The sequence below is a fragment of the Zymoseptoria tritici genome, chromosome 6 (genome assembly GCF_000219625.1).
Source record: "Zymoseptoria tritici IPO323 chromosome 6, whole genome shotgun sequence".
NCBI classification, from domain to species: domain Eukaryota; kingdom Fungi; phylum Ascomycota; class Dothideomycetes; order Mycosphaerellales; family Mycosphaerellaceae; genus Zymoseptoria; species Zymoseptoria tritici.
Genome location: NC_018213.1, coordinates 1,696,076 through 1,719,702, shown reverse-complemented (window position 1 = coordinate 1,719,702; position 23,627 = coordinate 1,696,076). Strand labels below are relative to the sequence as shown.

The 23,627-nt window shown below is 53.2% G+C and overlaps 8 protein-coding genes across 8 annotated transcripts; 3 read left to right on the top strand and 5 right to left on the bottom strand.

Moving 5' to 3' along the window:
* Nucleotides 1–1,928: 1,928 nt before the first annotated feature.
* On the top strand, nt 1,929–4,041 carry MYCGRDRAFT_109922 (uncharacterized protein; the record flags this gene model as incomplete). Its single annotated transcript, XM_003851741.1, has 1 exon — nt 1,929–4,041. One exon carries the CDS (start codon nt 2,092–2,094, stop codon nt 4,039–4,041), a length of 1,950 nt encoding a protein of 649 aa, XP_003851789.1.
* A 1,419-nt stretch (nt 4,042–5,460) lies between these two features.
* Nucleotides 5,461–7,303, top strand: MYCGRDRAFT_60141 (uncharacterized protein; the record flags this gene model as incomplete). Its single annotated transcript, XM_003851742.1, has 2 exons — nt 5,461–5,698; nt 5,755–7,303. 2 exons carry the CDS (start codon nt 5,476–5,478, stop codon nt 6,942–6,944), a joined length of 1,413 nt encoding a protein of 470 aa, XP_003851790.1.
* Nucleotides 7,304–9,493: 2,190 nt separating this feature from the next.
* On the bottom strand, nt 9,494–10,850 carry SWDC2401 (WD40 repeat protein; the record flags this gene model as incomplete). Its single annotated transcript, XM_003851506.1, has 3 exons — nt 9,494–9,812; nt 9,903–10,518; nt 10,572–10,850. The coding sequence occupies 3 exons, from the start codon at nt 10,645–10,647 to the stop codon at nt 9,494–9,496; spliced, it is 1,011 nt and encodes a 336-aa protein (XP_003851554.1).
* Nucleotides 10,851–11,374: 524 nt separating this feature from the next.
* On the bottom strand, nt 11,375–11,974 carry MYCGRDRAFT_93990 (uncharacterized protein; the record flags this gene model as incomplete). The annotated part of the gene is made up of 1 exon (XM_003851505.1): nt 11,375–11,974. One exon carries the CDS (start codon nt 11,972–11,974, stop codon nt 11,375–11,377), a length of 600 nt encoding a protein of 199 aa, XP_003851553.1.
* A 619-nt stretch (nt 11,975–12,593) lies between these two features.
* MYCGRDRAFT_93989 (uncharacterized protein) lies at nt 12,594–14,654 on the bottom strand (the record flags this gene model as incomplete). Its single annotated transcript, XM_003851504.1, has 3 exons — nt 12,594–13,394; nt 13,702–13,729; nt 13,981–14,654. The coding sequence occupies 3 exons, from the start codon at nt 14,652–14,654 to the stop codon at nt 12,594–12,596; spliced, it is 1,503 nt and encodes a 500-aa protein (XP_003851552.1).
* A 148-nt stretch (nt 14,655–14,802) lies between these two features.
* On the top strand, nt 14,803–18,172 carry MYCGRDRAFT_109919 (uncharacterized protein; the record flags this gene model as incomplete). Its single annotated transcript, XM_003851743.1, has 2 exons — nt 14,803–15,252; nt 16,134–18,172. 2 exons carry the CDS (start codon nt 15,186–15,188, stop codon nt 18,170–18,172), a joined length of 2,106 nt encoding a protein of 701 aa, XP_003851791.1.
* A 377-nt stretch (nt 18,173–18,549) lies between these two features.
* On the bottom strand, nt 18,550–20,323 carry MYCGRDRAFT_73277 (uncharacterized protein; the record flags this gene model as incomplete). Its single annotated transcript, XM_003851503.1, has 1 exon — nt 18,550–20,323. One exon carries the CDS (start codon nt 20,260–20,262, stop codon nt 18,550–18,552), a length of 1,713 nt encoding a protein of 570 aa, XP_003851551.1.
* Nucleotides 20,324–20,642: 319 nt separating this feature from the next.
* Nucleotides 20,643–21,747, bottom strand: MYCGRDRAFT_104916 (60S ribosomal protein L18; the record flags this gene model as incomplete). The annotated part of the gene is made up of 5 exons (XM_003851502.1): nt 20,643–20,912; nt 20,968–21,310; nt 21,387–21,487; nt 21,540–21,568; nt 21,697–21,747. 5 exons carry the CDS (start codon nt 21,713–21,715, stop codon nt 20,835–20,837), a joined length of 570 nt encoding a protein of 189 aa, XP_003851550.1.
* Between the last annotated feature and the right edge of the window lie 1,880 nt (nt 21,748–23,627).

Sequence of the window (23,627 nt, the reverse complement as noted above, 5' to 3'; positions counted from 1 at the left end):
AAGAGAAGTAAATTAGGTAAGGAATCTTATTAATAAGCTCTAGCCCTTCACCTAGGCCAAAAGCATTTCTACTATCCTTATTAAAGTGGACAATTAATTAGCTATTAGCCTTGTGGAAAACTATGCTAACTCCAAAAGATTAAGACATGTCTCTCTTAGGAACTATTACTGCAGAGAGTAACATAACAAGGGGAGCATTAAGGTAGAGTTTGTAAGGACAGACATGTAGCTTGCAGACTGTCTAATAAAACCAAAATCCCTAAACACTATCCTCTAATATATAGATCTATAAATCCAGCAAAAAGATGCTTATGTGTCTATGTTAGGCAGCTAATATAGACACATAAGAGAGGCTAATATAGGAATTGAACCTATGACCTTCTAATTTGTAGTTAGAAATTATACTACTAGACTAACTAGCCCTTAATAAGAAGAGGGAAATTGCTCTTAAATTTATGCCTTAATACCTACATTCCTACCTAAGAAGGATTCCCTCCCTAGAATTATACTATTTTATTTGTTACAAAACTAAGAAGTATAATACTTAGAACACTTATTTTATTCTCATCTGTATAAAGGAAAGGAGGCAATTACACACCTTTACAAAAGCATCTAAGAAACTATAAGAAAAACACCTAGCTAAAGGAAAACTTTTCTATAAAAACCTAAAAGCATTAGAGTATGTCCTAGAACCTATAGCCTGCCCCCCTAAAACTACTACTAAAAGACTAAGCTAATTCCCCTAGAATCTTAACTTAAAGCCTAGGAGAATATTAGTTTCTATTAGGGAAGAAGGGATTTTAAGGAGAACATATATAGGATGCTATGCTACCAACTACTACTTTATCTCTGCCTTGTTAGAGCTTAACATTTAGCTAAGAAGAGTCTAGTTATAGCACAACACAAATCCCTAAGGATTAGGAGTTATTAGACTAGGGTAGTTTTCTACTAGGAAGGCCTACTCCCTTAGGTTGTACAGCTCCTCTATTACTATGTTAATAAGGTCTGTAGTAAGGAGATCCTTATTAAGCTTAGCTATAAAGTTATTAAAGCAAGCTATAAAGGAGAAGGGACCCCAAGCCCTAACATTTACTCTATTGTAGTGTCTATTTATCTCTCCTCTAATAAATTAATGCATAGTCTAATATGCTACAGAACTATCTTTATAGATCTATAGGAGATCTCTACTACTAATAGCTCTTACTTTATCGATAACTTGCTAGAAGGTTTTCCTAGGGACAGAGAAAGCTGCTCTTCTTCTAGAAGCTATAGCTAGTAATATAGATTATGTTGTTAATAGCTATAAGGGATAGATAATAGATTAGCTAATAAATTAGCTAAATAGATAAGAGGTATAGATTGTAAAGTAGAGGAATAAAAAAAGCTAGAAGAAGATGCTTTTTAACAAGCTAAAGCCGAGCATTAGCTACGTAGTAGGTAAATACCTGCTATATTTAGGTAACAGACAGCTTGTAATAATGCAGCTGCTAATAGGGGAGTGTTGTAGATTATTAGACTAACTATTAGTAAAGTGCACGTAACTAGTGCCAAGGCACTTACACACACAGATAGCTAAAGTAAGAATCTCACACTTAAGATTCTCTCTGCATAACAATATATACCTGCCAATCAGAGGTCTTCTTCCACTCAGCTTGAGTCCAATCACAACAGACTTCACCTCTCCCTGTCAGCGCCTCAAACATGCTCTCGACGCGCGCGGTGGAGACTCTTGCTCGGACAGGGCATCATGAGCGCTTTCGACGATACGATGAGTTCCAGTCAGTCGACATTGTTGACGCGCGCTGCTTCTTAGCGAGCCATGCACTCAGTCAGGTGGAGAGACAATGACTGCGTTGGTGAATGAGTATTCACCTATTTCTACCTCGTCTTCGTCCTCTCATTTTCTTCAATTCACATTCTCCTTCATCCATTCCAAACTTCTGCATTGTCACTCGCTTTCATTGCATCTTTCCATCCCTTCAAGTTTCTCTTCCTGCACATCTGTACTCTCACACCGAAGCCGGTCTTCATTCTTGCACCTAATACAAAAGCATTCCATCTTCAATCCACACCAACCACATCAACACAACAATGCCTTCCACTAGGGACCTCCTCGTCTTGGTCCTTGGCTATGCGGCGGTCATTCAAGCTGGACCCATTGGTGCACGCGACAACGCTCCGGCGTACGGAGACAACCCAGCTCCCCCAGCTCCCGCATATGGAGGCAACACTCCTTCGTCCGCTCCACACGAGGCTCCATCTCCGCCAGCATACAACGCTCCATCATCAACTGCAGTGTCCGCGGCCGAGAGCTCGCCGGCCGCTTCGATCCCTGCATATGGTGGAGGCAGTTCTTCTGTACCGGCCACATCCTCGGCCAGCATTCCAGCTCCGTCCGCACCAAGCTATCAGGCCCCGAGCTCTTCCTCAGAGGCGTCTCCAGTGGAGACGTCGTCTGTGGCCTCTGTGCCAAGCTACCACGACTTGAGCTCTTCTTCGTCCTCGATTTCCAAGTACGAGACTATCTCAATTCCATCCTCGCCATCTTCGACTTCGTGCACGAACGGCAAGGGAGCCACTACGCCGCCTGCTGATGTGCCTCATTACGGGTCCATGGCCAGCTCCGCATCGTCTCCTTCTGCTCCGGTCAATACTGCGCCCGCCTATGGCGGATCTGCTTCCTCTGTTGCACCCGTGGCAACTAGCAGCGCTTCTGTTCCTGCTGGAAGTGCTTCGGTCCCAGCACATCCCGCCACAACTCACTCTTTCACCTTCGCCCCAACATCTTCCCACGTGCCACCAAGCTACGAGTCGAAGGATGGCTCGACGGCGCCTGCCTATGCGCCATCTGCGTCTAGCAGCGCTACCGTCCCAAGCTATGGTTCGCAGTCTTCAAGCGTCCGAGGACCTGTCGGCGGATCGTCCAGCTTCCCGACCTATCACGTCACTGCCAATGTTTCCACGACCTACAGCCATGCGCCTTCATCGGCAGTGACTAGTGCTACCGTGACGGCACCAGTTTATCCCGGATATTCTGCCCCTGCATACTCCGCTCCAATCCATTCCGCACCAGCGTCGTCCAAAGCTAGCAACAGTGCCCCAGCACCCTCTGCTCCAGCCTATGTGCCATCAGGCCCTGATGCCGCACCATCGGCGCCCTCGCATTCTCAGGACAAGCAAGTCACTCAAGCATCCGGTCCATCTGCATCAGCGTATCAGCCACCGCCACCGCCAAAAGAGTCGCCATCGGCACCTCACCCATACGGTCAGACCACTGCGAAGGTACCTGGATCTTACGAGACTTCCGCTCCAGCTCCCGCTCCATCCGCAACTGCATACAATCCCCTTCCCAGCGTGATCGTTCCGCCATCCCACGGGGGCTCCTCTGAAGCATCTCCAACGCAAGCCAGCAGCTCCGAAGCGCCAGGAATCACAATCGTTCCAGTCCATACGAATTCGTGCGTCCCAGTGACCATGACCGTGACGGAGAGCAAGGTCGAGACTGTCACTGTTACCGCCTCGCCCTCTGCTAGCTCGCATTCTGCTCCCGCGTACGGTGCTAGCACATCTGCTGCCACTTCGAAGGATGCTATGTCGACTTCCGCTGCTTCCTCGTCTGCTGCCCCGTCGACCACCCATGCTGCGTCCACTTCTGCCGCGTCCACTCCTGCCGCATACACGTCTGCGGTTTCGAGCTCCGCGGCTTCTTCCACACCGGCTGCGTACACATCAGCTGCTTCCTCCACCGCCGATGCTGTGACGAGCTCTGCTGCCGCTTCAACGCCTGTGGCCTACAGCTCTGCTGCCATTACGACAGAAGCTGCTCCTACGCCGCCTGCCTACCCGCCTGCTTCTACGAGCTCCTCTGCTGCCAGCACGACAGAAGCTGCTCCTACGCCGCCGGCCTATGCGCCTGCTTCTACGAGCTCCTCTGCTGCCAGCACGACAGAAGCTGCTCCTACGCCGCCTGCCTACGCGCCTGCTTATACGAGCTCCGCTGCTGCGAGCTCCGCCGCACCGTCCGCGGCGCCTTACTATTGAGTGTGGTCAGGAATGACATTCACTAAAAAGGAGTCTGGGATAGGAGTCCGTTCATGAACTTAATACTGGGCGTACATCATGCATGCTTTTATAGCTGGAGTTGGTTGATTTCAGGAGATCGCCGTCGGATTGTACCATCAACGCGACATTATGGAGGGAAAGCACAAGAGTCGTGAATTGCGGGAGGACAGTCCTTACGACAGCACATACATAGCATGAATGGACAAACGAATTGGATCAGAGGTTTCTTAGATGAATGCAGTGATGCCCTGGTGCGCATTGTTACGTCTCCTATTACACATCGCTAATTACCATGCTCTCCGTCCGAGCGCAATGGACCATGTGGCATCGGCCTCGGTCTCGGTCTCAATTTCGGAATCGTCGCTGATCGCCTGATCGACCGCATGGTTGAGCAAGGTTTGGCGCTGATTTGAGCGCTAAGCCTGAAGAAGACGCTGGACAGCTTTCCACGTGCTTCCCCGCAAAGCTGAACAACATCACGCCGTCACGTCCTGCCAGCCTCTCAGCGGAGCGCACCGAGTCACCGCTACCTCCTTCTCATTGAATCCATCTCGGAAGCATTGTGTGCGAATGCGGTATCTCGAGCTCTTCACGAAAGACCATGAACACCGGACTACACTCCCGTTATTCAGGGCTGAAAAGGAGATCGAAATACCGTGGACCAAGCACGCCATGCATTAGACCAGCATGATTCAGATGTACGTCCGCCGCGCCATGCACTCGCTTGCATACCGCTCCACCACTCGCTACTGGTAGGGCTGAAGGACCATGCGATCTTACGATGCAGCTACTGAGACCACCTTGTCCCGTCCGCGAAAGCTTCCAAGCTAGAGAGATTATCAGCCAAGCGCCATGTCTTGTGGCGTCGACAATACAAGCTGAACAGGCCCATACCGCTGGCATCTCCTTTCATTACGCGGGACAACGGGGGTAGCGCAACGTTTAGCGGCTCCTCAGCCAGCCATGAGCACGCTAAGCCCTACCACGACAACAGTGCTTCTGCAGTACCCTTGGCTATAGCAGCTGTTCAGCCAGCCCTACACGTTCTGTGGCTTGCTCAACACTGCCGCAGCAACGCTGTCTCTGCTCTACCTTTGGCTACGGTAGCTACTCAGCCAGCCCTACACGTTTTGTGGCTTGCGGACTTGCCGACCGCGCTGCCAGCACTGACTCCCGCTCCATGAGGGCTACCGGAGGTGAGACTGTTTATGACTCCCGACCGCGGATGGTGCCATGATGGCGGTCGTCAGACCCGGCGTGTTCTGATGCGAGTATGCTTTTGCTTCGCTGGTATGGGCAGATGGTATGTATATATGCTGAGAGGCAGTCCGCCTCTGTACCACCACATTCTTTCGGTCTGCATTTACTTCCGGCACTTCCTACTCTTAACTCAGCCCTGTACTTGCTTTCGAGATGGAGTCGAGCAAGTGGTCTTTCTCATCTTTCCGTTCATCAACAGCGTTCATCGCCTTCACCATCACCTTCGCCGTCTTCACGGATCAGTTCCTCTTCGCTGCGATTCTACCGATCGGACCTTTCACATTACACGAAAGACTACACATCCCCGAAGACAAAGTCCAATTCTGGATAGCCATCCTCCTAGCCGTCTTCGGTATTGGATGTTTCGTCACAGCCGGTAAGACCACCACTGTTCTCTGGTCCCTCCACCCACACATCTAACAACCATAACAGGACCATGGGGATGGTACACAGACCGCAGCACCTCCCGTCGCACACCCTTCCTCATCGGCCTCTCCATTCTCCTCGGAGCTACACTCGTCCTCTGGTTCTCACAACACATTGCTCTACAAATCCTCGGCCGCGCACTACAAGGGTTCTCCTCTTTGGTCGTCTGGGCTACAGGTCTGGCCGTCCTCGTTGACACGGTCGGATGCAAACATATCGGAGAGTACATGGGATACATCGGCATAGCGCTCAACATGGGAAGCTTGACTGCACCCATGGTCGGTGGTGTCGTGTTCGCTCAGGCGGGATACAATGCCGTCTTCGGCGTTGTCACCGCCGTTGTTGGGCTAGATATTCTGTCCCGACTCATCATGAAGGAGAAGACACCATCCGAGACCACATCTGTCGCTCCGTTACAGGATGACCTCGAATCTGGCTCACCAGACATCAAGGAGAAAGAAAAGACCGTCGTCACAATCGAAACCATCAGCCAATCCTCCTCGCCCTCAACTTCAACTCTCGACCTCACCACCACCACTCCATCCCGCCGCCATCTCCCACCCGTCATCCGCCTCCTCAATTCCCTCCGCTTCTGCGTCGCAATCTGGGGCGTCTTCGTAATCTCCTGTGTCTTCTCCGCTTTCCAAGCCGTCCTCCCCATGGCCGTGAAAACCGTCTTCGGCTGGAACAGCACCGGCACCGGACTCATATTCCTCCCTCTCAGTCTCCCCGCTTTACTCGGACCAATCGTGGGACGCATGACGGACCGCTATGGAGGAAGATGGTTCGCCACAGCCGGATTCGTGTTGTTGGGCATCGCGGTGACGATGTTGAGGGCTGTGGAGTATAACAGCCGCTCGCAGCAGGTGTTGTTATGCGTGCTCTTGTTCCTTTGTGGATGTTGTATGACGCTTGTGCTGGAGCCTCTGGCGGCGGAGGTGACGCATGGTGCTGCGAGGTTGGATGCGAAGGACAAGGAGATGGGGATCGAGAGTGCGGGATCATATGGTCAGTCGTATGCGCTGTTCAATATGGCGTGGGCGGCGGGGAATTCGACCGGGCCAGTGTGGGGAGGGATATTGTTGGATGCTGCTGGGTGGAATGCGATGGCTCTATCATTGGGCCTGCTGGGCTTTTTGAGTGCTGTGCCGGTGGCATTGTGCTTGGACGGGTGGATGTTTGAGAAAAAGTTTTAGAGATAAAAGTGGTTTGTGTAGCGTTCAAGCGAGCATGAGGATGAACATTATCGTAGATGCTGTCCTTGTACTCAGCCAGGCGATAAAAGCGTCTATCAGTAAAAGTCTTCTCCGCCGCCTCGTTCATTTGCGCACATGCTGTAGTCGTCTTGACCGCGAGCTCTCGAGTGGGGGGCGCCTTGGACTGACAAGACTGGTGACATGGTATTCGACTGCTTGAGAATGCATTTGGCCGCCTAAGCAGAAGAACAGCACGATCGGTAGCTAGAGCTGGTGACAGCCAGGCAAGTATCAATTCAATGTCTTCCGGCCACCTTCCCCACTTGCTGTGATCACTTTTGCAGCCAGTGGCAGCCGCCATGATGCGAGCTCCTGCGACGAATGTGCTTCGCCATGCAGATCTTCGGCCCGGGGTGCCCTTCAATACCTGCCTTCTCCGTCAGACTTCCAACGAGGCTTGTAGCGGAGAGAATCCGCAGATGAAGCATCCATATGGCCACGTTCACTTTGGAGTCGACTGGCACTGGTCCGAGCGCCATGACAAAAAAATGCTGTCGAGATTGGGAGAGACAGTAGCCAGCGTGCAGTCAGCACTGAACGAGATATCACTCGTACCCGCCGGAAGCTGAACGCCTGCACCTGCATTAGGCATTCTCGTCAAGAATCCGGTAGCTTCATACGTTGCCGCATCCAGCGTGAAGCGGTCAATCTCCACTGCCGCGCAAGTGACCACGTACGTGCAGGATCCTGCGGTAAAAGAAGGCACCCAATAGTTGTAGGAGAGGCTGTAGGTTCCTCCTTGAAGACCGTTCAAGGTCTGGACAGCAGTGCCACTGGAACCAACTGAGGAGAAGGTGACATATTTCGTGTCCTCCGGGGCATGGTCATCGTTATCGGCTGGATAGGTCGCAAAGTATGCGTTCGTCAGTCGCCAGGGGCCGTCTTGCGCCCCGACTCTGTTGAGATTGCTATCTTGGACGTTCTCGAAGCTACCATCGAAGATCGGCATGCATTTGTTGCTCGGAACTGCTGGTGTTGTCGTGCTTGCGGTCGTGGTGGTGGTGGAGGAGGATGCAGTAGTCGTTGCTGCTGTTGTCGCCGTCGTAGACGCAGTACTGGTCTTTGTGGACGTTGTGCTCGTTTTGATTGACGTTGTGCTCGTTTTCGTGGACGTGGTGCGCGTCTTTGGAGACTGGGCAAGATATCAGGTCAAGAAAGTCTCAGAGCAGAACCGAAAGTGAAAGATGTACTCACGGTCATCGACGACGTCGTTGTAGCCTGCTTCGCAGATGTCGTCGTCCGCGGGGCCGTTACAGACGAAGGGCATGGGCAAGCTCTATCGTAAAACTTGTACGGCGAGCCAGATTTGCGTGTGACATTATCCTTGACCGCAGCCGAGTAGAGCCTACACGTGTTCTGGCCATAGCCATAGCTCTTGCACTTTGAGTTCTTCTTGCACAATGCTTCGCACTGGGCGACACTGCACTGGGCCTTGTTCAGGACGTATTTCCCGCAGTCGTATCCAACGACGCCGCAGAGAGGTTGGCTAGATGTGGAACGCTCGTCGACATGCTGAACTGTTGGCGATGCGAATGTGGCTTGAAAAAGAAGCGGTACAACGAGGATGACGTTTTGGAGCTGCATGTTGTCCGAGGTATTGAATTTGCCTGGTATGTGACAATCCGTGGAGACGGGCGGGCGACCTCCTCTTATGCAAAGGAGCGAAGACACAGCCCGCTACACCCAGACACGGTCATGGCCGAAGCTCAAAGCCTTCTCAGTCCGTGCTTCATGCGTTTGCGACACTACGCGAGGCATGCGAGCGCGGAGTGGCCGAGTGGCGCTTGTAGAGTTCACACAGCGCCTCCCACGTGGAGGTATTGACTTTTCCGTCGGGCCAGATCTTGATGAACTTGAGGAAGATGCGTTCTTGACCGAGCGAGCGGACTCCAGGAGGAGTGTCACTAAGACTTGTCCAGTCCCTGTACATCCATAACCAGAATTGTGAAGCGCCGTGCCACGTTGCTCAGATGTCTATAGCAGTGAAGGGGTGGCGTGAGAAGGACAATCTCGTCCCGCGGGTGACTAGTCCCAAAAAGGTTTGTGGACAAATTAGGTTCGAGCTACTGTCGGAGTTGCGTGACATTCCGTGGTCTAGATTTCGCAATATTTCGCAGACTGATGATTGTATCGTCGGGACATGAGAATTTGCGGGTCGCGGCCAGCCCAGAATGCAAGCACACGGTGTGCGAAACGACGCCAGCCCCAGCAAGGGAAGGCTGCAGACGCCATGAATGATTCGTTGTGCTGCCTCCGTCTCCAGGCTGCTGCACTGATCTCGAAGGGAATGCACATCTGGGTCGCTCAATAGCTCCTGTTTTAAGCTTGACATGATGTAGGCATTCGAGTAGAGGCCTATCTCGTGGGTGCACTGGGTGCGTGGGTGGACTGAGCGAGGAATTCTTCGTGATCAGTGCATACATCGTGTCGGTGACCATTTGGGTTGACTGGCGACCATCTTGAGTCGTTCTTGCGAGCCAGCGAAGCACTCATGCCGTCGAATCTCCAATATCAGACTCCCTCACTCGTTCATCGTCCGAGAGAGCCGCTCCTGTCGCCGCATGATCGCCGTTGACATTGCCATTGCCATTGTTATTGACATTGCCGTCGCCACTGCCGTCGCCATTCGTCGCATCGGAAGGCACTGGTATCCGCCGCCATATCCTGATCGTCTTGTCAACACCGCATGTTGCCAGTCGCTGGTCTTCCAGTCCAACGTCCACGCCGAGCACCACGCCCTCGTGTCCATCGAGTACCTGCAAGGTCTCTTTCGAGGAGACATCCCAAAGATGAGTCTTCCCGTCTTCACTCCCACAGGCTGCAAAGGCCCAAGTCGGCTCGTCTTCGTCTTTGTCGACTTCCTTTCCATCTCCGCCCAGTATCGGATCCATCCCATACGTGCCGAAACATGTGCTGATACTAAACTTGCTGTTCTTGTGACCCTGATATGTCTTCACGACCCTTCCATTGACGTAGTCCCATAGGCGTAGACATGAATCCAGAGTAGCAGCGAGAACAAACTTCCCATTCGGCGAGAACTTCACACTCGTGACAGGTGCATTGTCTTCGTGGACTAGCGTTTTCAAGCACTGGCCGGTACTGGTGTCCCACAGTCGAATCAAACCGTCACTGCTGCAGCTCACCACAAGTGTTCCGTCGCGCACGAAATCAACACCAGAGACCGGATCAGAGTGCGCAGGGAGACTTCGCATGATCCGTGCTGCACGCACATCCCAGAGGAACACTGCTTCGTCGTAGGATCCTGAGACCATCATGTTCCCTTTCGGAGAAAAGGCGATACTGTAGACATAATTGTGGTGTCCTACCAATGGTGAAGGAAGAGCTTTGCCGGTGGAAATATCCCATAATCGAATAATCTTGTCGTCCGAGCCCGATGCAATCACTTTCGAGTCCGGTGTCCATGCTATCGTGCTGATGCCTGCGAGATGTCCTTCGAGGGTCTGTGAAAGCGCTCCAGTCTGGCTGTCCCATATCTTGATAGTGCTGTCCGCCGCTGCGAAATGTCAGTCGGGTTCCTGTTATCCTCTTTATCCCTGCGCGTCTTACAGCAACTTGCGATCCATTTCCCATTAGGTGAGAACTTGACCGCTGCCACACCGCGCTTGTGTCCTCGCAACGTCATGTACGGCACATAGTTCAATCTCGTCGGTCTCTCCACCTTCCGTCTCTTCGCGCCTGTGCCATTGGTCTGCTCGTCTTCACTGCCTTGGTCTGGGGTTGGAAATTGGTTGTCGGCGTCGCTCGTAAGCTCGTCGTCGTATGCGTATGCGAGCGCAGCATCTCCGGCTGCATCGTAGGATCGTTTCCGCTTCGGCGAGCGTCGCGGCTCTGGTGACGATTGGAGACTCATGGTGTGAAGTTGTTGCGATCACAAGCTCGAGGTTGTGGTGGTTCGGAAGACGTGACTACCGTACGCGATTCGTGCCTGAGGCATGTACTGCCATCATCACCTCTTGGTCAACATGGCACTTGTGACACTCCATGTGCGGTGCAGTCTTCACCGTTCATTGCCTCTCTACGGCCCCGAAGGAATTCATGGTCCACTTGAACAAATAGGAAAATCCCGATTTCCATGCTGGCAATCATTCTTCGCCGCACTCAAGATGACACGCTTCACACCATGTTCTGCACGCGCTGACTTGCTGCATGTCCTTCGTTCAACCTGCACTACTTGACCTGGACTCCGATGGCTGGGGTCATACATTCTGAGCCGGAGAACGTGTGCATTGTTGGTGTCTTGGTTCCCGCGTAAGCACATACGTCCTCCTCGAAATTAGATCTTCACGCTCTCGCGAAGACTGCACATTCCGAGCCACTAGAGTTCCTCTGACTGCATTTTGCTAATAGTATTAGCCCGTGTAGTAGCATTCCAGGCCACACGTCTTGCAGTCGACGAAGGAACGTTTGCCAATGCATTCGTATTGGACTTCCTCGACAAGCTCTAGCAGTAACCTCCCAGTCGATCGTTCTCGCTTCCATCTTCCGGACACTGCCTTCTTCTTGAGGAGACAGAGGCATACAAACACTTTGCCCGTGTCGAGCTTTTTGTCAGCCGCACGAGTGTAGAACTTGAGACTCACACCACCTTCAGGCCTGATCTTCGCCCAAAAGTGATAGTTGCGACGGATGGTGCCGTCCTGCCTGAATATGCTTTGTTGAGTCGTTGTTTCGAGGTGTACATTGACCAGATGTTTGATGTCAGGCCCAAGAAATCTGGTCCAGTGGGCCCAGGCACCCGGGAATCTGCCGTCATTGTGGCAGAAACGAGCAATCAGGAAGACGTTCTCTGCGTAGAACATGGAGCGGCATTCTGATTGGATCTGCCGATTGGTGTGTGCCAGTGCTGGCTCGAAATATGGCTTTGCATGTCGCCGAATGGGACGGTACCGGCGAAAGTCGGCATGAGGGGTAGTATAAAAGTCGAAGACATCGATTTCCTTCTTCGACATGACACAGAGTTGCCAAATCCTTTACCTCAGCTCTGGCGGGAGCATGAGGAGACGAGACTCTGTGTTTGCGGTAACAGCTTTGGAAGAGTTGGAAGCCATGTCCTGTAGTCTCAGGGCGTTCATGAGCGAGGGGTTCTCGTAAGCAAGGTGAGGTGGACTCTGGAAACCGTGATAAGCGGAGGCTTTATAGGAGTGCTTGTGGCAGATTTCTTAGAAGATGCGCTGACATTCATAAGACATTGAGCGAGACAGTCTCCAATCCGTTTCTGGTGCTCTGATGTTCACTTCTGGGGACCCAGGCTGTCTCGAACAAGAGACATACGATGTCCAGGCCGCTGGATTTCGGCTGACAGCAACACGATGCAAGTGATGTTGATGTTGCAATATATTGTGTCTCATAGTCTGATCACTACTCAGGTCTGTAAAGGGACACCTCGGTGCCGCGCTGTAATGATAGCATTCCGGTCTCGGACAACCGCCGCTTCCCACGATCCATCTCTTGAAGGACAGCACTGCGGGATTCTCCATCCTGACGGTCTGTGTCTCGCAAGTTCTCATTCTTCTCATCCGCCCTATTCCACGCCATGCGACCGAGAATCCGTTCCAGTCGCCTTGCCACTCATCCGATCCACGCGTGGATCACTTCCAGACCACATGACTTGCAGTTCACCTCGCAGCTTCGGCTGTCGTAGTGTTCGCTGACCTCTGAGGCCAAGTCTAATACGACTTTGCCATTTGGGCGTTTCTTTCCCACCCCACGAGCTCTCGCAAACTTCTTCAGACCGCACAGACATACTGGAGTGACCGCCATGGTTCCTGTCACCTTGCGGTCATGCGCGAGGAGCTCCATGATCAGAGTACCATCGCTGTGGAGCTTTGCGCTGAAGTAGTGGACTCGATTCGCCGGTGTGCCAGACGCACTCAGGAGGTGAGTTACGTCGTAGATCTGCGTTGGTGGTCTGTCCAGGCGCACTTCCCGAAGGTGCTGAAGGGATGGTCCGAGATGCCTGCGCCAGTGCGTGATACGCTGGATGGCGTTGTCGTGATGGACGAATGAGAGGTCCTTCCGAGACTCAAACTCGTACAAGTGAGCAAGCTGGAAGATGTTCTCGGAGTAAAAGATCGGCAGACACTCGCTGCGCACTTGATGATTCGTACGTGCAAGCGCCGGTTCGAAGTAAGGCTTGTACTCGTCATCATCCGGGATGTGGCCGTCGTCGTCGACGTGTGTTCGGACAACGTGGATAGGCTTCTCAAAGACGGTGCAGAGCCGCCAAATGTAGTTGCGCAGCTCAGGGCACAGATCAAGTAGGTGGCACTTCATTTGCGCAGCATCGGTCGAGGCCGAGGCCATCTTGTGCAAGTTGTGTTGATGTGACTTCGTGGTGTTGATGTTGGTGTGAGATTGAAGGTCAAGAGACTGGAAAGCGAATCGAGGCGTAAGGTGTGCTGCAGTGCTGTCAAGAGGCAGATGGTCCAGGATTGTAGCTGGCCTTTACCTAGCCGAGAGGAAGTTGAAGTGAAGTGAACTTCATGTTATCGAGCCTGGAACGTTGAACATTCACACACTTGCTTCTGATGCGTTTCCACACTCATTGCTCGTTGCACTCTACCTCTCGCATGTGGCAGACCTTGCGGCAAAATGTAGCTCATGCGCATTTTGCTGGATGAATGGTGAAGTGTACCCTCACGATCAGCTTTGACAAAGTCTGGACAGCGAAACTTACAGGCAGTATCTCCGTGCTCTCGCTCATACTGCATGGATACATTAAGACAAGTCGGCATTCAAGCTAAATCACCAAAAGCGAAGCTATGCCATCAAAAGCCCGGCTTTCCAATGTCCCGGCTGCCCTCAAGCAAAAGCCTCCAAGAACTGTCCGATCCGTTCGTGACAATCCCCTTCTGATCTCATCCAACTTCTCCCTCAACACTTTGCACCCGCCGTCAGTGTTCAGAGGTACCCAAAGAACACCTGCCTTCCACATTTGTTGCAATCAATCTCATACCCATACTTCGTGAAATGCTCATAAAACTCCGTTGCAGCCTCGATCAAAGCCTTCCCGTCCATCCTCTTCTTACTCCTCTTCCCCGGATTGACTCTCGCCTCAATCCCACACACACAAGCCCTCGGATAAATCAAGTGGAATTTGATTAGTCGATAATTCTTCGGGATGTACAGAACCTCGACTTCGACGCGTCCTTTGGCATTGATGCTCGCGGTGAGTTGGTAGGCCCGGCTCACCGCATGGGTCGTGAACTCGTTCGTTGGCGTCGGGAGGAGGGCGAGAGTTATGTTCTGAAGATGCTTCACCGAGGGTCCAATGTGTTTGATCCAATGTCGGAGACGCTCGCGACGGAGACTGATTTTGCACTCGTAGAGTTCTTGGCCCGTGAAGTTGTTCACGGAAAAGACTTGAAAGGTGTTGGCGGAGTAGTAGATTGAGAGGACTTCGGTGCGGATTTGGTAGTTCGTGAGTGCGAGGGCGGGCACGTAGTAGGGTTTCCAACGAATTGGAAAGTCGGGGTATTGGTAAGTCGATGGCAGCCTTTCGATTACTACGACTGGGTCGTCGTAAACTGTGCAGAAGCGATAGATCCTATTGCGAAGCTCTGGCGGTAGCGTCAGTAGTCGGCAGTTTGTGGGCGCGGTGGTGGCGGTGGTGGTGGTAGTGGAGGCCATCTTGACGGTGTTGCGTCTTCTCGAGATTGTTGCGTTCTCTCGAGGTTGGTCTAGCAGTCCGGTTTCTCCTTTATTGGCCCCTTTACAAACGCCATGCGAAGCAAACGGACAATGCCAGCATTGAGATGCCCTTTTCCGGTGAAGTTGCAAACAAAGAATTGGCATGGTCCGCAGGCGGTACAGCAGAATTTGTCCTCAGCTTGCCATATTTATGAAACCGAACCTACCTGTATGGTACAAACCTCGTGGCATGCTCGAGCTTCGATAACCACGGAATCGAATGCTATCTCGAGGCGGTGGTGTTCTCCATTCCCAAGGCCGGGAGACGTGGTTGAGCACACAATAGCGCGGATGACCAACGGGAAGCGATGAAGTCGCTTGGTGGATAAGGTATGCAAAGACCTGGTGGTGAACGCGATTGATAGCTTGGAGCCACTTGATCAGCCGTATGTCGTCCGCGTCTTGGTGCTCGAGTGAGGTGAGGGTCAGTGTCATTTATGACGTTGTTCTCAATCGGTTCTGCAGCTCGAGATGTCCGATATTGAGCCTGCACGGCCCATGTCGCAGCAGAGTCGCGTGACTGTCCGCCAATTGAGAGGTGCGTGCGGAGTATGAGTACCTTACCTCGAGCTTGCCCGCGCCCTACGACGAGACGCTGACAAGGCAGGCGATGAATGCTGAGCAAGCGGTGACTCTGCTGAGACGGCTGAGAAGGGCAGGATGGTGGTATTTGTGTCTTCAACCAGAATCCTGCCGGCGTTCCACGTTCCAGAGATAAGCTCTGCATGATTGACGTGGTCTTGGCCGGATAGGGTTGGTACATGTCGTGGTACAAGTGTACATGGAGTATTGTGTGCCTCGCTCAGGGTTCATCTTCCCCGGGCCTTGTCGCAACGAACGAAGATATGACGGGATCGCAGTCATACATGGCGATAACATACCTGCACGGCGGCCTTCATGCGGAAGCACCATGATGACTTGCAGATTGAATCTGAGCTGATCTTGTGCGTGTTGACTCTGCCCCTTTGCATGAATCTTGCATCGTTTCACGCATCCCTTTCTTCCCTGATCCCCACTGATGCAATCCACGTCCTGACAAGTACCACCCCACCATCGATCCAACACATTGACTGGCCGGACCACAGCTGCCCTGTCTTGCAACAAGTTTCATCAAGGTAATAAAAGAACAGGAGAGAACTCGTCGACTGGGCCCATCCCTACAACACGGCAATTAGAACTAGCTCGCTGCCCACTTTGATGGTCAACTGATCGCTCCGACTGACAACGTCTCCCACGCCCGGATTCCCTGTGTGAGGCTGAGGACGCCAACTTCGCCACTCTTCCCGCATCTTGGACATCATCTATCTCTCTATCTGTCATAACGATCTTCACACCATCCTCGTCGCCCCCATTCAAACTCCCGCCGGGTCGCGGGCGCGAATCCCGCGTATCAAGCTCCCCCCAAATACACTTTCGTAGCTCCATCTACGACGGGACCGTTCATCCGCGAGATCCTCCCTCCTTCGACTCAGCTATCTACCGAGCATACTTCAATCACGCTCGCATGGTCACCGCGTGACGTGCTCGACTGTCTTTCGCAACCTCGTCGTCGCCATCTTCACCATCGTCGCCGCTTCCACGTCCTGTCCCTCCAGCCCTGCCTCCGCGATCCCGGCGTCATCGACCTTATCGCAGTGGATATGGCGTTCCAACAACCACAACCGCGGCCGAAAGCCGTACGCCAGGTCTCTATCAATGCTCTCCCGAATCAACAGCAACATCCCGAATTGCAAGTTCCTGCCTCACCCTCACGAAGGCGAGCGATTGAAGATTCGCAAGAATGGATCCTCTTCTCACCACAAAACGACGGCCAGTCCTTATCGCAGACCACGTCGCGAACACCCCGCACCGCCACTCACCTCTCCGACTTCGGCTCATTACAGACACATGTGAGATCGCAGCAGCGGAGTGATAGTCAAGAGCAGGAGGAAGATCAGGATAATTGCACGTGTCAAGGAACGGATGTGGACGACGATGGTGCAGAGTTGGACAGTCTGGATGATGGCTTGCTCGCCTTCCATCACCCATTCGCTCCATCCTCGGCGAACCTCGATCAAAGTGGTGGTGCTGTGCTACCGACCCACGATGGACTTGGATCGTTCTTCCCGTCATCTGCAGGCATTCAAGAGCAACTGTGGCAGTTTGAGAGACACAACCCGCACAGGAGGAGTAGTAAGCATGTGCGAAGGCGGAGCAGCGTGCAGAGGAGGTTAGACATAATGGATGAAGAGCAGGACATTGCGGTCGAGGATGACCGGACAGAACGGATCGAAAAGTGGCGGTTGGATCAGAGCAAAGCAGTGCTGGAAGAGATTGAGCGTGAGACACGGCGGAGGAGACGACGTATGAGCCGCGCGAGTGGTACCACCGCTCGGCCATCATTGCAGAGCACCGCGGCGTTGGAGAGAGTCCTATCGCGGCGAGACTCAGTGACAACAAGGCAGACGTCCAGCGCAGACGATCAGCCTCCGAGTGAGTCTTTCTGGCGGAGGATAACCCGGAAAGTGATCAAGGATCTCATCGGACTGGACGAAACTACACTATCGGTCATCTTCGGAGAGCAATTCGTCGGAGAGGCATCTCCTACACCCACTCAGCCCTCGCCGTTGGCTACGGCGGCCTCTCGAGAATCTCGCGTATCTTTCCACGACTCTGAGCCTTCCTGGGAAGCCAAGCTCCTTGATCGCATCGCACGCGAGCTGGGCGTGCTCGTTCATCAATTGGCAGAGTCTGACGGTGCAGCCTTCAATAGCTACAAGAATGCTTTGTCGCAACCCATTGACTACGCAGGCCTGCCTCGCGAGCATCCACAATCCTTACGCCAACGACTCCGGGCGGAGACCTCCCGCAGAAATGACACCGAGAACGCAGAAACCTCTCTCTTCTCGCCGACAGTGCCGCAAACTCCGCTCACGCCCGCCACGACCAACAATAATCACGAGCTCGCCGACACCTCCCTCTGGGGCATTGAAGAGGAATCCGCATCCGACGATGACTCTCCTCGCGACACTACCGAGCAGGAATACTGGCAACGGGATATCGACGTTCACATGATCTTCTCCTATCTCCGCGACCGCTTTGCTCGGAACACTCCATCGCCTCCCGCGCAGCCCTCAGCCGAAACCTCAGGTCCCCTTCCAGCATCTTGGGCGACTCCGACCACATCGTCTCTCACGCCCGCAGCTCAAGCTTCACGCACGCAACGCGCCGAAGTCATCCGTCGTCAACACCCACTCGTGTCCCGCGCGGAGACACGGAGGAGGGACTTGCTCGCACAAGTCCTCGCTTCTCAAACACCGCAAAAGCGAGCAAGTAGCTGCGCGAGTCAGAGCACGAAGCGCAGTCGACGGAGTCGAGGAAGTTCGAGGAATTATTGGGACTTGGGAGGTGACAATTCAGCAAGCTGGAGCGCAAGTGGAGGTGGTGCTGCTGAGGGTGGTGGGTGGGGAGAGGTCTAGCCGCGCATGAGGCAAGAGCGCTTGGTGAAGGCGCAGATGAGATGGACACTCAAGGTCAACTTGAATTTGGCATACTCCGTGATACGATATAACACGACGATGAGGCTCTTCCGCTTGGATAAGCGAGATACCTGGGACTTTTTGAGGATGAGAAATGGAATATACCCACCTCTGGAGAGGTTTACATGAACGATGTCTTTTCACCCTATCAACCCTCGCTTGTCTCAAGTGTCGTTTGCCAAGAATGTACTTTGCCTTGGAGTGGGAGCGAGATTATCTAATTCCCGATCGTCTATTAATTCTCACATGGGTTCGCGTGACCACATTTCAAACCACAACATCACTCCCGCAATACTCAACCAAACTCTCCCTCCTCCTCACTTCTTCCCCAACACCTCCACCGCATACCTCTCCGCCCCCATCTCCACCAACCTCCCATCCTTCTCCCTCACCTCCCGTTCACTCTCAACCATATACTCCTCCACCCTCTTCCTCACGCTCAAATCCCCAGCGCCCAAAATCCTCGCCGCCAACAACGCCGCGTTGACACTATTATTGATACTCACCGTCGCGACCGGCACGCCCCGCGGCATATTGCAGATGCTCAACAGGGAATCCATACCATCTCCAATCGTCGGCTTCACCGGAACTCCGATCACGGGGAGAGGCGTGTAGGCCGCTGTCATACCAGGGAGGTGAGCGGCGCCGCCCGCGGCGGCGATGATGACGCGGATGCTGGAGGAGGCGGCGGAGGAGGCGAACTCGGCCATCCAGCTGGGTGTGCGGTGGGCGGAGGTGATGCGCACGGTGTAGGGGATGGCGAAGCGGTCGAGGATGGCCAGGCCGGGACGGAGGACGGGGAGGTCGGAGTCGGAGCCCATTACTACTGCCACTAGAGGGGAGGGGAAGGAGGTGGTGGGAGGAGTGGAGGTGGACTTGGGTTTGTCGGCATCGACGAGGTCGATCATGGGTTGTATGAGTTCTTCGGCTTCGGCCATGGTGGGCGCGCAGACGGTGAGATGGCCCATTTTACGACCTTTGCGGGCGGCGCCTTTGCCGTAGAGGTGGATTTTTGTGCGGCGGTGTTTGAGTGCTTCGCGGGCGATGATGAGGTGAGAGTCGGGTTGCTCGCCACCGAGGATGTTTAGCATGATGCTCGGTTCGCGGAGTTGCAGATCCTCTGCGTGCAAAGGGAGGTCGAGGATAGCGCGGAGGTGGGCTTCGTATTGAGACACAGGGCAGGCTTCAATGGTGTAGTGACCGGAGTTGTGGGGTCGCGGAGCGATCTCGTTGATGAGCAGGGTGTCGTCTTGGAGGAGGAACATTTCCACGCCGAAGACGCCTTTGCCCCAGAATGTGCTGACGGCTTTTTTGGCGAGTGCTTGGGCGCGTTCGTTGAGGGAGGAGGAGACGGTGCGGGCGGGAGCGTAGGTGAGTTTACAGATGCTGTTTTCGTGGATGGTCTCGACGGTAGGGAAGGAGAGGACATCGTTGGCGGTTTTGACGACCATGACTGCGAGCTCCATGCGGAATTTGGCCCATTTCTCGGCGTAGAGCTCCTTTGCTGGTGATAGGGCTTCCAGAGCCGCTTTGAAGTCGTCTTTTGATTTGACAGCAAAGTTGCCACGACCATCGTAGGCATCTCTCCTCGTCTTGAGCATCAATGGCAGACCGAGCTTCTCACTCACTCTCTCCAATTCCTTCAAGCTCGGCTCCTCCAGCGCCAAACTCTCCGCTGTAGCAACATCAAACCCGCTCAGATGGATTTTCTGGTTGAATTTATCCTGGATAGTACGAATCGTCTTCCACGCAGGCTGGACATCCACTTTGTCGGAGATTTCCTCAAGCATGTGCGTGTCGACATGTTCGATCTCGACGGTGACAACATCTGACTTGTCCGCCAGCTGTTGGATAGCTTCTCGATCTTTGAAGGAGCCGTCAACATGGCCGTCGTGATTTGAAAGTTGTTTTGCGGACGAGTTGGGTGCATCAAGGAAGTTTACTCGGATTTCGAGCAGGTTGGCGGCTTCGACCAGCATACGACCGAGCTGGCCACCGCCGAGGACACCGACTCGTTTCTCGGATGCCATTGAGTCGTGTCCTGAGAGACTGTCTTTCTGCTCAGATTGCTCTTCGCCCAGTGTTCCGGGAGGTGCGGTATCTTTTTGGTGTTCTAGTCCTTACAAGTAAGAGCTCAAAAACGGGTGTGACGTGGTGAGAATTTCAAAATTTGGAGTGAAGTCCGAGGGGTCGAACTTTACCAGGTTTTGCAGAAGCCGCGAAGGGCAGATTGACAGTTCAGAATGAAACGCAACGCTACGATACGATCATCCTACGTCAAATAGCGGAGACCAAACTATCAGATGTGTTCAACACCCATGCAAGAAATGCACAATCTACACAGATACGGACGTCACGCAATCTGTGATGGATCTCATCGGAGATTGACCACTGATATGGTCAAGAAAATGTTCGGACGGGTTTTCAGACTAGCTTGTCATTCCGTGAACTGCATTGCCCGTGAAAGAACTCCTCATGATGTTGCATTTTCGGACGATGCCCGCCCTGTGGAACCAGCAATCCTGCCGTGCATGTGCCAATGCTTTTCCCCGACCATATAATCTCCAGCTTAAGCGAGCAATACCACACAGTAATGCAACGTTTAAACCTTGAAACCCTTCGACCGTCTGCGACCACGAGCCTTCTCGAACTTGCGGCCCTTGGACTCGATCTTTGGCTTCTGTAGAATTTGTTAGAAGGTGTCCAGTATGCCTTCTTCTTGTAGCACGACGTACCTTGTTCTTGTGTGGTCCCATGCCGAAGTGCTTGACGGCCTCGCGGGCGTTCTTTGGTCCACGGAGGAGGATGACGTTCGAGCCAGTTGGTGCGCGGAGAGCGAGTTGATCGAAAGTGATGGCCTCACCACCGGCGGCCTCGATGCGGGCGCGGGCAGTCGCAGTGAAGCGGAGGGCGCAGATGCTGAGCTTGGGAACCTCGAGCATGCGGTTGTCGTCGGTGACAGTTCCAACAACGGCGCGGATCTTGCCCTCGTGCTCCTTGCCGGAGTGCTCGGTGGCAGAGACAGCGACGATCTTGGAGAGCGACATCGGTGGGGTGTTGATGCGCGACATGCGCAGTCTGGGGTTGTGTCAGGATTTGTTCCATCTCATCCAAGTGTTGAGGCCTTGTCTGGCTCTCCTCTCTTTCTACGCACCTCCTCAAGACGGTGGCATTGAACTTGCTCTCCGTGCGGCGGTTCAAGAACTCGTACAGCTTGTGCAGAATCTTGCGGTACGGGTTGGTGCTGTGGGGCGCCTAACTTTCGTTAGACTTGCAGAGACAAATCATCTGCTCAAGGTAGCTATACTTTTCTGTGCCCAGATTTTTGGTGATGAACTGAAGAGCAGAAGTGTTAGCAAAGGCTTGGATGCAAAAGGCACATTTGCGGACGAAGACCTGCTGGCAGGGCGCGAGAAATCGTCTCGGTCCGCTGCAGGCTCCTTGCTGTCCTTTGTTTTACGCACCATCCAGATCGATACCCATTTTGGCGGTTGTGTTGGCGTTAATTGGTAGCGACGACCGTGTCAAAAAGAAGTGTCGTCGAAGTGCGGATTTTGCGAAGTGTGCCAGCGTTCGCGCTAGGGCCATCTTGGCAGATTCCTTTTCGAGGAGACTATTGAGGCCTGAGGCATTCAAGGAATCAGCTGAAAGTGGCTTTGCATTCGGTCCGTACCTTACAATGATCACCTTCAAGACGCAGAGTGCCCCTCCTCCGCAAGCCATGCATTCACATGAAGAAGGGTGAAGGCTCTGAAGCCCGGTTGCGTGCTTTGCTGGCTGAGGTGATCTCCCGGCCATAGCATACCTCCCACTCAGCGAACTTGAGGTCGAGATGTCCCCCATATGCAAAACCTCAAGCGCTGGAATATCGCCATTGGTGATGGAGGTGCAGGTCTCAGCCTTCTCAGAGTCGTCTTGCCGACTAAGATGAAAGGCCGCGTTACGATGATCCAAGTTTTCCTGCAAGAGCTAGTTGTTGACAGGCGAGACTTCTTCGTTCGCCGGGTCAACACCAAGGGACAGTTGTGGTTTTTCATGTTAGCGGACAGAAATTATCCTAACAAGCCTTCTGTCGAATACACCGGCCCACCCTTTAACACAGCATTCTACCTAATCAGAGCAGCTGCTTCGCAAGCCGGCGATAAGATCTGTGAGTTCTTTAATCGACTGCCCTTTCCACCTGCAATGCTCGGCTCGGAGATCGCCCCTACGAGCAGAAGTACCATCTCCTGCCTCCTCCGTACGGTTATCTACAACTATGTCGACTACGAGAGTGGCACACCGGTAATTTATGCAGAATGACCTAACCGAACATATACGGCAAAAACAACAGTGAGGTCAAGTTCAAGCTCCCGGTCGTCTCGATCGACGACGACGGATCTATAAGAGATAATTTCCTCACCGATTTGCCCAATGATGACAGCGTCAATCTTAACACACCGGTCCCATCACCTACGGAGTTCAGCGCGTTGTTCGGAGAGTTGCCACGTAATGTGCCAATCGATGACAAGATTAAAGGCAAGAAGATCTCGGCGTTCTTGAGACCTGGATTTCAGCATACAGCGAGTGCCACACGCGACATATTCTGTCGCATGTATGGCGCCACTCGCACTGTCACGGATCTGCGTCGATGCGGAGACTAGCTGATCTGTCCGCATACAATGGTCGCGGAGTCCGTAACGATGGGCATGGGCAAATGGCGGACGAGGTGTGGATCGTACGGCGACAAGGAGCTGTCCTCGTTTGTGGTAAAGAGCCTTTGATCACCTGGCGTGTGTGAGAGGACGTGGGAGACTCAGGAAGCTCTGTTTGGAAGTGAGATCATCGGAAAGTTGTAAGAGCTAGGAGGGTCTTGTGTATGACCATAGCTTGCACGATACTCGTGTCCCCATCGGCAGATGTGCATCATGTACGGCAGATTCAACGCAGCCCTTACCAAGTTCCACTGCCCGTCGACACCATCAGCAGACAGCTCCCGGACATGGGTCCTTGCCGAGTGTGTGTGGCTGATAGCTTGACTTGGTAATCGATCGTGTGCTCTCGCTCCTGATTGAGCTAGTGTCTCGGTCCTTTTAGCAAGGAACAAGGAAGGTGCCCTGTCCTCTTCCAACTCGGTGGATCGTCCATTGCCTGCATTTTACATCAATAGAACACAGTTCGCACGGAGACAGTACAGTGTACCGTCCTCTTCTCCCAATCACTGATTATTCTGCCTTGTACTTCTCGTTGTAAGGATTGACCCGTCGAAGTTCTGGTTCCCAAAGATCTGGCAAGGGTACGTCACAACCCAAGCCAGGGCACGCCAACGGAAGCGGCTCGTGGAGCAAAAGCCAATCTATCGATCCGACCCGACCAATTCTCCAACCTTTATCTTCCTCCACATGCGGCCCTCGAC